This window comes from Limulus polyphemus, unplaced genomic scaffold (assembly GCF_000517525.1).
Source record: "Limulus polyphemus unplaced genomic scaffold, Limulus_polyphemus-2.1.2 Scaffold187, whole genome shotgun sequence".
NCBI lineage: Eukaryota > Metazoa > Arthropoda > Merostomata > Xiphosura > Limulidae > Limulus > Limulus polyphemus.
This window is the reverse complement of record NW_013665797.1, coordinates 545,540-556,898: the sequence shown is the minus strand read 5'-3', so window position 1 is coordinate 556,898 and position 11,359 is coordinate 545,540. Positions and strand designations below refer to the sequence as shown.

At 33.0% G+C, this 11,359-nt stretch overlaps 1 protein-coding gene across 1 annotated transcript in view; it reads right to left on the bottom strand.

Moving 5' to 3' along the window:
- Nucleotides 1–2,420: 2,420 nt before the first annotated feature.
- The window catches only part of LOC106478178 (katanin p80 WD40 repeat-containing subunit B1-like), a 69,190-nt gene continuing 60,251 nt past the window's right edge, over nt 2,421–11,359 (bottom strand). Inside the window, exons 16-19 of the mRNA XM_022381744.1 lie at nt 10,885–10,931; nt 9,943–10,017; nt 9,149–9,265; nt 2,421–4,750 (exon numbers count right to left, since the gene is read on the bottom strand). Of these exons, the coding sequence (XP_022237452.1) occupies nt 4,621–4,750; nt 9,149–9,265; nt 9,943–10,017; nt 10,885–10,931 (369 nt within the window). The 3' untranslated portion in view covers nt 2,421–4,620. The remainder of the gene's footprint in view (nt 4,751–9,148; nt 9,266–9,942; nt 10,018–10,884; nt 10,932–11,359) is intronic.

Genomic DNA, 11,359 nt, shown 5'->3' with positions numbered 1-11,359 from the left:
GAGGAGACAATGTTGGCAAGCATTTTCGACCCAGTATCCTTCCGAGTTGGTAGTTAGTCCCGCCTTAAAATTACTGGAAGCTGAGCTGTCTCGTGTGGAGAAGTTAAACCACCAGAAGTCGTGCCTCCTGTGGTTGCACCCAAAACAGAGCAGCAAATGAGAAATATGTGAAAAGGAAAAGGCTAACTATTCTAAGAATGCCTGTAATATAATTTGATATTGTATTGTATGTGTATTGATTTTTGTTTTACTTCTTCACTTCATATACAATATAGGGGTTGGATCCCTAAAGACACCGATTGTATAGTGTACAAAGCATTGAATATCTACTTGTTACAGTCATCTAATGTTCATCTATTATTAGCTGGTAATTCCTGTTTCACCCTGTACTTAAGCTTTTTAGAGGAACACCAGATACTCGTAAGAAAGCTAACTTCAAGGGGAAATTATAACATCGTTTCCAACAGAATTATGGTGTTTTTTAGCTTGTATAAAATATAGAAGAAACAAATCGACGTTTCAATACCCCCACGACGTTGAACTTTTATACTATTAAAATATTGATTATTATATACGTTTTTATGCTATATTTATTGGTATACCATGAAAAGAAAGTAATTTAATTAAATTTTGAATGTAACTCACTAAAACCTCATGACAAGCGCAGAAAAGAGATGTCTGTGGAGAGAGGGTTAATGTAATTTTGTGATATTTCTTTGTTAAAGTGTTTGTCTCAATTATGTTAATTTTCTTTGTTAAAGGACTTGCTTTTGTATTATATTAATTTTCTTTGTTAGTGTTCATTTTACTATATTTCATAGTTTAAGAGAAGTTGTCGAATTTATGTACTGTATTTTCTTTACGTAAGGCTGCTCAAGCTCTAGTAAGATTGTGTGTTAAAGAAGTCCAGTATGTTGTATTTTAAATCTTTGTTAAATGGTTTTCTTCTTTTATGGTTCCCTGGTGAGTCAGCAGAAATTTTACAGACTTACTGTGATAAAATCTGAGGGTTTTGATTCCCCGTGGCAGACAGACAGACCGCAGATAGCCTATTTATAGCTTTGCATGAGAAAACAATAACTTAGTCTTCTTGTATGGTATTTTTATTTACATTTGTGATCTGCGGTAAAGGATTATGTATGGTTGAGAAATTTTATATGAAATGTATTTCACTGTTAAAGAGTTATTCTTATAGTGATAATGCTATAGTGCTTATAATGCAATTCTTTGTAAAAAGACTATGAGTGTAATTTAGATTGGTCGTTAGGGGGCGTCATTTATGATTTTACTATTTTGGTTAAAATTTTAGTTATGAAATTTATGCAGTACACTTCATTAGTGAAGAATTTTGCTGTTTTATTTAAAGTTACGAGTCTGTTTTGTTAAACAGTTTTGTAATTACTTTGTTAAAGGGTATGTTGTTTATGTGTTTGTGTACATCTGTTAGTTTTTTTGCACTGTTTCTTTGTTAAAATGTACATGTTTGTGCAGTTATTCTATGTTAAAAGGTTTTCATTATAAAATATGTATAATATCTTTGTTAAAGGGCTCATTTCTTCTGTATTTTGTGGTATTCCTTGTATAAAGACGATTAGAAAAGGTTAATATAAGCCTTGACTAGCGTGATTGATTGGTTTTACAGTTAATAATCTTAGGCCTCGGACAAGCCTAAGATAAGAAAGATTGGAATGGAAATGTAATATACGAATATATCACAAATTTCATCTTTCTGTAGTATAAATAATTATTCTGAATTTTTCTTTGTTTTAAATATGTATAAGTTTTCACCTAACACATGGTGAAGAAAAGCCGTTACATTTCAAGTTACCCTTGTTTCTCTGTTATTCTCAAAGTTCAGTGTTTCCTGTTACAGAATATTGCTACACTTGTCCTCCTTTCACGGTGTTAAGATCAATGTCCTTCAGTGGTTGTACACGTAAAAATCTAGATATCACAGCCACATCTATATGGAATGATACTGACCAATCATTTGGTATCACATCGAGCTAAGTAAATGCAAAGTTTCAAGTAGGAAGCTTTCATTTAGTTAACATGATTCATACTTTTCATTCAAGCTTGACCTGATCTTGACTCTGTGAAGAAGCGACAGTCCATCCTAATCAAGTATACACAGTGTTTTTAAGTTCTGATAAAAATTGTGTTCATTATGTATTATACTTTGTGTTCAATCCTTAACTTCAACTCAAATAGTATGGTTGAGCACAGTTCTGTAATAACATGTCTGAATCTCTAGTAAATTGGACCTACAAGTTAAATCACACATATATATATATATATTCACTTCACCCAGATATACTACAACCATGTTACTGCAGTAGTAATTTTTGATCCACTAAACTTTTATTGATGAAAAATGTAAGGGAGACAAACAATCACACTCAATCTTGCTATTTGATTTGGTTTTAAAAAAAAATCAAATGATAAATATATTATAAAAAAGAATGGAAAATTGTACAACAGCATGATGCATAAGGAATCAAAAGATGACAAAAAAAGTGATTCAGCACCACTGCTACATGTCCTTACAAGCACTTTTAAAATCTAAATCAATATACATAAAAGTATTACCTTTTGATAATAAATTAACTAACTGAGTAAGTACTACTAGACAATGAGCTTTTAAAAGAAAATGAGACATATTTGAGTAAAGTTTGCTAGCTTTTCAGATGGTTTTACTGAACAAGATTTTTGTCTTAACTATTAAACGTTCTAGACATAGAATTCAATAAATACATACAAGTTTGTCTTTATATTTTAACCTATAATATGTCCTACTTCCTTCAGGACATCAATATTTTCTTGAGGAGGAGTCACAGCTGAAGTTTCTTTCAAATACAAATTTCAAGTAAAATAATTATGATGCTGAATATTTGGTTGTGTAAATCAATTTAATAACAGATTTTCAATGAAAAATATAAATTATTGCCAACTACTTCCACTGTCATAATATTAATGTTGTCTGAAAAGAAAAACACAAATTCATTTCTAACCAACTTAACCAAAGAACAACCTACAAAACGTTTGTTATTCCAAAGACATTAGTCATTCAAATGAAGTTTGTGTACTTAATTAGTACCCTTTATTTTGAAATGTTTACTTTCCATGCCTGTAAACACTAAACTCCATACAAAAATATGGCACTGTTTGACTTTACATAAATTAAGTTTTGTTAGTTTCACCTGTAGGTGGTGTTAAGCTGAAGTTATAAAATTTTAAACTCCACAGAAAAAAGTAAAAATAATTGAAATGCATAATAACACTAATTTAAAAAAAAAGCATATCTCTGTTACCAAAAGTAAAATGGAACTAACTTGCTTTATTAGCAATAATTTTCTAAAACAGTATTTAAAAAAAAATCAAAATTAATATTAAATTTAAGCTTAACAGTAATCTAATAATAAATTTCAATTTATATAATCATCTCGCATACCTTATTTCATTCAGAACATTTTAAATTTTCGTTTTCTTTACTAAAGGGCAAATGATATGCAAGTTATTCTTTTTTATTGATTTTTACCAACGTGCCTGAGAGAATGCATTATTTTTACTTTAAGAACTAAGTAAGTAAATTACTGATGCAAATATATTTTTTTTTTACAATATTTGAGCCCTTAACTCAGAAACAAGGGAACCAAAGTTAATTAAAACAAAATGATTAAAATTTTAAATAATTATTTAAGACATGTGCCGTATTAATCAATAATTTATTTTTTCTAAACGTTTAGTTAAGATCATACCAAATGGCAGAGGTAACTTGATATATATAGTCAAACAGAAACTATCTTTCATATATCTATAGTTTACAGTACTTACTAAATCTTATAAAAACTGTTTTAACATCAAGCCATGTGCTAATGTAACACACTTGTAACATGATAAACTTTAAATAAAACAGATTCAATGACAATCCACAGAAATTTTGATTGTTAAACTGAAATATATATTCCACATCATTATTGACTTCTACACAGTTTTTAAAGCAATTATTTGTTTACTGATCTGAATGTATAATATTCAAAATATTCTTACAATGGAAATCATTCATAAATTTAGAATGAATACTACACAGCAGTTGAAAAGATATATTATGAGAAAGCAAATACATGTACAATTTAAAACTTTCTGTACAAATTCAGGTCCATTGTTCAAAAAATTTTTAGTAAACTTTCTACCCAAAATCAACTAAGCTTTAGTTCCTGGCATTGCAGATGCACCCTCTAAATGTTTCTCATGTGATTAACAGGATCCACAACACAAAGTAAAGAAAAACTAGAAAGCAGAATGATTAAGTACAACCTTAAAATGATTCTCAAAAACCTTCTGAAAAACTACGTGTTCCGTGGTGTCTTTCAAATGTTAGGAACCAGAAAGAGGTAAGTACTTCTTAAGAATCGCTGAAACTTTAAATGTCCCAATTACAACTTCATTGAAGATGTGATAAGCAACTTAGGTTCACTACCATTTTTAAATAATCTTGGACATTGTTCAGCACAACTTTTTAAATTACTACAATCACTCAAGTCTTTTTAATTGACTTCAGTATAACATTTAAAATGTTTCTAGGCACTCATTTATTATCTTAAATTGAAAAAAGAATCACTATAGGCCTTGCATTAACATATGGAGCTCCCTGAATGAATGCCCAAGTTTTCCTTGCATGGTTTGTCGTTTTAAGAGGAATGCTCGGATGGATAGAAGGTGGTTGTAACAGCTAGCACACTTGTTGTGTCTAAAACAGAAGCAACATACATTTGTGCATCCATAAAACAGTACTCTAACATCTTTAAACATAACCATCAAACATTACATTTGCAAGTACAGAACATAATATCCATCACATTTGAACATTCTTGACAATGCAAAGTAAATTTTAGTGTAAAAACCTGTTATTATATAAAATAATAATTCTATCAAGTAATGTACCTACATATTCTCATGATGATCATACCAACCAGGAGCTCTAAATTTGGTTAAGCAACTTAATTTTGATACTGATAGATGATAAAAAAAAATCCATTAAGTAGAAAGTTGATGGCACCCTCCGAAGCAAAATCACATGTTATTGTGATTTTCTTTGATTATCTTATGTAGACTTTAAATAGTATAGAGAAGACAAGTGCAGTCCTACCAGCAGTGTCTGCTGCTGCTGCCACCTTTTAAAATAAAGAATGATTTTGATAAACAACATGCTGAAATTCTAGCTACTTTTATTGAAATCTGTTTGTGGAGGTGCTATGTTATAATTGATCATGTCTAATAAAGCGAAATAACGGAACATAGCTGTTTCCCACCTTCTACCTAACAACAGAGTATAATCTTTCTTACCTTGTAATTATGAATTTCATGTATTACTTGCCACATATATGACAAGTACAACTAAGAGCTAATCTTACACTTACATGAAGAGCAAAAAATTTATTTCCATAAGTATGTAAATATAGATTTGTTTACAAGTGGAAGCATTAAGAAACAGGTTTTTAAATGTTTGCTGGAAATCCTGCTAGCAATTACCTTCTGTAAAGTTGACATTTTCCAACAGTGAAAATTTATTTCCGATAGACATGTCTCCTCATGTATCAGCTTTTCCCCATTTTGTGCTGCCATCTATATTCACAATTTCTTTCCTCACCACTAGCTATGAGGCTCTCACCTAAACTCACATGTTTCCACATGCTGTTGCTGCACTGTAGCATTGAGATAAGCAAGAGACAACCCACCACCAATTGGAGCGAGGCACATCATCCTAGGGCAGTTGACTCCCTCTATACTGTTTTTTAATCAATACTTTGAGATTAGGCAAGAAAAGATACACTGGAAGTAGGGTGGGAAGTGTGAGAGGAAGTAACTATCTTTCGGAAATACATTTTCAGTGTTGGAAAATGTTAACTTCTGACAGAATACCTTACCACCTCTCACATACTGGTTAGAATCACACAATGAAATGGTGGAGGGACTGGTGCTAAAGTTACCTAGATGATCCCCTTCAGAAAGCACCTGAAGGGAACCCATGAAGTGTGATAACCTATACTATGGAAAAGTATAGAAGCACACCCCTGGGAGACTGCACCCCCTTCTTTACCAGGGTATACTCTTTATTCATAATAAATATTGGTGTCACTAAACTGGGCAGAAAACAAGCACAGTCCAGAATCAAAGTATGGAATATGAATGTACCAAATGGTGAAGTGTAGCTGGAGTGCATCAGACTGTATGTGGTAGGTCAACTCCAGTCTGAAACCAAGCGGCATCAGGTATTTTTCATCCAGTCCAGGGTGGGAGGAGGGTCCCAACCATCTTCACCTCAATCTCAGGAAGCAGAAGGGAAAAGTAACCTCCATTCTGCCAACCTAGCAAGTGTTCAGGTGCTGTCCCTGCACACATCCAATATCAGGCCATCTGGGAATCTGACATCTAGGAAATGACAGGATGGGGGAAAGCATACATAGAGGGTCAACAAGAGTCCAAAATGAGAATGCGTCTGGTATTTTTCATGTGGTCCATGGTAGGAGAATGGTGAAGAACAAAGGATCCCAAGTTAGGATCCAGTGATCATGCAGATCCATTGTAGATTTGCAAATGAGTATGAACCAAGGGGATACAGGATTCTAAGGAAGCCCAGATCCCCAAAAGAGAGAGAACCCTCCTACATAGTGAGAAAAGGAGAGGAGAGGACATGGGAAACTAAATGCTCCATGTACCTCAAAAGAAGCCTGTGGAGATGTGAACTGAAAAACACCAAAATTAATGAGATACTAAGTGGGTGTGAGATGTGATTTCTCAAGGTAGACCAAACAACCCAGACATGCTGCCTCCCAATAAAGAAGAGGAGGGCTGTAGGAGGCTTGTTGGTATGGACCCAAATGAGAAAAGAAGCATCCAAGATATCCAACTCAGTCAGTTTCTCAACTACAATGGTCTTTTGTCCAAGGTATGGGAAGATTGAGACATGAAATAGCTATGACCAGATGCCAATCTATGACTTCCTTGGAAACAACAAAATGACAGGATTAAAGGCCTGGAGAAGGATTAGAAACACCTCAGACAGCTTCTTCAGCCATTAGGTCTAACAATGCCACAAAACAACATTGGTAAGAAACAAGATCAGGACCCAAAATCAGCCGCAAATGGAGGTCAATGGTCTGTAAACCAAACTAAATAGGCCCTATCAATCCTGAGCCTATAGGATAGCCCCTGCCAAATTGAAAGCACTGAAGTGTACATGCAGTGGGAGGATGAATGGAACCGGAGGAATGGGAAGTGGGGACAGGAAGAAGAGAGGAAGCAGGAGGATGGGAGACAAAAAGAAGTAAAGAAGTAGCAGAGGAAACCAGTGAGGATAAGGAAGAACATTGCCATGCTGCCCCAATATGCAACTCCAGAGAAACAGGCACTCCAGTAAAATCACACTGGCAGAAGTAAGGAGCCAGATGAAGGCATACGAGATAAAAGGGAGGCAAAAGCATTTGAGGAAGGACATCATGCTACAAACTCTAGTAAAAGATCATCCAAATTTGAAGTGATAAGGTTGAGGAAGATAAACATGCCACTGTAGCAAAGATAAGTGAACAAGCACTCACCAAAAACCCTGCAGGGGAATGATGGAGTACCACGTAAAGAAGATGAATGGAGAAAAAATAACACAAAAGGGTAGAGTGTAAGACGAAGATGGTATAAAATAAGCCTAAGAAAGATGAACAAAAGATAGAGGATCTGACCCCCAAGTCTGAAGAAAAGAATCCAGAGTTTAGGAGTAAAAAAGGCAATACAGCATGAAGTTGTGCCTAGTCACATGAGGTAACAAAGGAAGGAGGACGAGATATGCATGCAACAAAGTTGTGGTAAAAATAGTCAAATATGGACTTGTGTATCTAGAGAAGTAAAAAACATAAAAGTAAGAAGCAAAGAACAAATTACAAAGTGAAGGAAAGAAACTCAGTCCCAAAATTATGAAAAAGGCTTAGGTAGATTCAAGACAGCATGGTTGTAAGATTAGGCAAAGGCAGGTGGTAGGAAAAAACTGGCAAAATCCCTTCCATTATGAACAAGAAACATAGGCAGAGGAATGTAAAGTACAAAAGGTCCAGGATGCATGAAAGACTACACCAACCACCACACAAAAGCTGACACAAATTAAGTTGTTAGGCTAGCATGAATAATGTCTTGTTGTCTCATGCCAGACAAAGTGGAAGATACTAAGAGATTATGAAATAATAATATGAAAATAAAAGGCCACAAAATCTGCAAGTGCAGAAAATGGGAAAACGAAAATCCAATAATAAATACTTCCATAACTGGGAATGTCTTTGTAGATACTTCCATGAAAAAAAAAAAAACTGCCTTATTCTGAAAAATTTATGAGCACAAAAAAAAACACATTTCGTTACAACTGAGTGCCAAACCAAGAAGTGATGATTGGTCAATCAGTATAGAGGGAGTCATCTGCACTAGAAAGGTGTCACAATCCTAATGAAGAAGGGTTTTTGCATGGTACAGCATAGAAATATCACATGGAAACACTTGAGTTTAGGTGGGAGCCTTATGAGAAGCAGCATGTGTAAAAATAGCACATATAGACATTAGCCAAAATCAGGAAAAGCTAATATGCGAGTAGCGTGTGTTTGTTTTCTTATAGCATAGCCACATCAGGCTATCTGCTGTGTCCACTGAGGGGAATTGAACCTTTGATTTTAGTGTTATAAATATGAAGACATTAAATTGCACAAATAGGTTTACATGACAATGCTACAGCTACAGCAAAGACACATAATTTTGTGAAATGTTAATTTAGATAAAGTCTGAAATATATTATGAATTATGTGGATGTTTTAAAACCAAAACAATTTCAAATATATTGTAACTGTTCCTGTGGTGTACAACACTCTTCACTAAGTGAACTTTGTAAAATTTAAAAGTACAATTTCCTCAATGTGTTTGTATATCATACAACTGTAATTGTTGCTTATTATGTAAAGTTATATAAAAAATATACAAAGTGTTTTGAAATGTCTTTTATAAATACACATCCAACTCATAAAAATGTCAAGGTTTTATCAAACAGAATACCTATTAGTATGCAGAGTATATACTTTCAGGGGAATAGTATTTCACAAAAACATTTCAAAATTACCTTTCTTCACGACTAATGTCAACTCCAACACTAGGTGGTGCTGTTACATTGGTTTTTATCACAGAAACAAAATTCTTCAGGATCAGTCTAAGACTGGTGCATCCTACTGATATATATCTGGAAATTCAGAATCAAAACTAATGAAACTTTTAAACAACATAATATGAACAATTCTGTGACTGAAATTAACGTATCGAGGGTTTGTATCAACACGATTATGTACTAATTTCTATCCGAAGAATTGCTCAAGTTCTTCAATATAAATTACAATTAATAATTAGTCTAAATTATGAGTGAGAAGTAAGCCACAAAAAGTCTTTATGACCATTCTGTATTAGGTAATCAGTGCTGTTAGAGATGTCAAGAAATCAATGTTTTTTTTTAGAGATTACTTGTTCAAGGAGGACGTAAACTGTACAAAATTAGCCCAAGTGCTTTGCAAGTGCTCATAAAAGACAGGCATTAACATAATCTTCATGAATATCACAAACTAGTAAAGCACTTAGAAACTGTACCATTTACATTTCACAGAATGAAATTTCATTGTGACATTTTTATACAACCAGTTCTGAATACCATTATGATTTTTTTTATCATTAATTCTAAGTACCATGATGAATTTTTATACCACCTGTTCAGAATAGCATTGTGACTTTTATATGACCAGTTCTGAACACCACAGACTTTTTAATATCAGCAGTTCTGAATGAGACACTTTCTGTATTCTCATAAACTTTAAAGTTCACAATAAACTACACTTCAGAATGAAAAAAGGAGACAAATAATATACTTACGATTCAAATTTACTCTGTAATAAATCATAAATGGTAGGTAGCAATAACTGACAGATGTTCAGGTTCCAAAGCTTCCTAAGATAAATATATATATATATATATATAAATTTGTATTATTTTATTGAAAAATGAAGAAGGCTTTAAAAATTTTATGTTGTCATACAACAAAAATTAATCAATTTTTCTAATAAAAACAAAGTAAAAAAGTCAGTCTCCTACAACGAGCAGAACAAGAAGTATAAAATGCTTACACAAAAACAGGTGAAACTTTGTATATTTAAAATTATTTACAAATATATTTCAACTTATAATAGCATCCACCACAGCAATCAAACCCCAAATGTTTAATGTTATAAGCCTTAAAGCTTACCACTGAGCCACCAGGGAGGGTCCTCATAATATTAGAACAGAATCCCAACTCCAACATTACCAGTGTCTCTGAGATGTGAAGTCTAATGTACCATTTTTTGTGTCCAAAATACCACTAAACATTACGTACAGTATTCTCATCTTGTTTTAGCGGAATTATGTCAGAAGTTACTTTTTTATTTTTTAATGACAGTTTAATAGACATACATAACTTACCTTTACTTAAAAATAGCTTGTTTATCAAATCTGAAATATATATATATATATAATTTTTAGAAAAATGATCAAACTTCACAATCTTCACATTTTAAAATATATTTAGAAAGCATGATATTGATGGGTATACAAATAAGTTACAAGATTTTGAAGAGAAATTACAAGTTTCATAACCATATAGGAAAGATTAGTTATATATAATTTAAGCCCCTGATATATAACAACATACATACTTAGATCCTTGATCTGATGGAATTGAAAACATGCATATGTATTTACTCCCTGGAGAATTGGATATTAAAGGCATTTCTACTGATAACCTTGGTGCGATAGAATTGAGAATACATATATACTTACACCTTATAGAATTTGATACTCTGGGCATTTTTACTTACACCCTGGATCTGATGGGTTTAAAAAAAAAATGCATATATTACATCATCAAGAAATTAACGTCTCGTTTTGGAACACTTTCATTAACCAAACCCGATAAAACGTAAATCACATATAATATTTAAACGTGTAGCCTATATAATGTGTAAAGTTTAGTATACTCTAATCCCTTATAGTGATCAGTCACGACGAGACACACAATCAGCATGTAATACTGTTTGAATAAAAGGGAAACAATGCCTCTGTATCCACAAAGAATATCAAAGGAGTTTATGGAAATGTTTTGAACATTCATAAGTGTCAAAGATGATTCAGCAAATTTCATTCAGGTGACTTTAGCCTTAAAAACTTTTATGGCAGGGGCCGACATGTTGTAATTGATGTTGATGCTCTGAAGACGCTTGTTGAGTTTAACCCAAGGCATCATGAAATGGTCCTG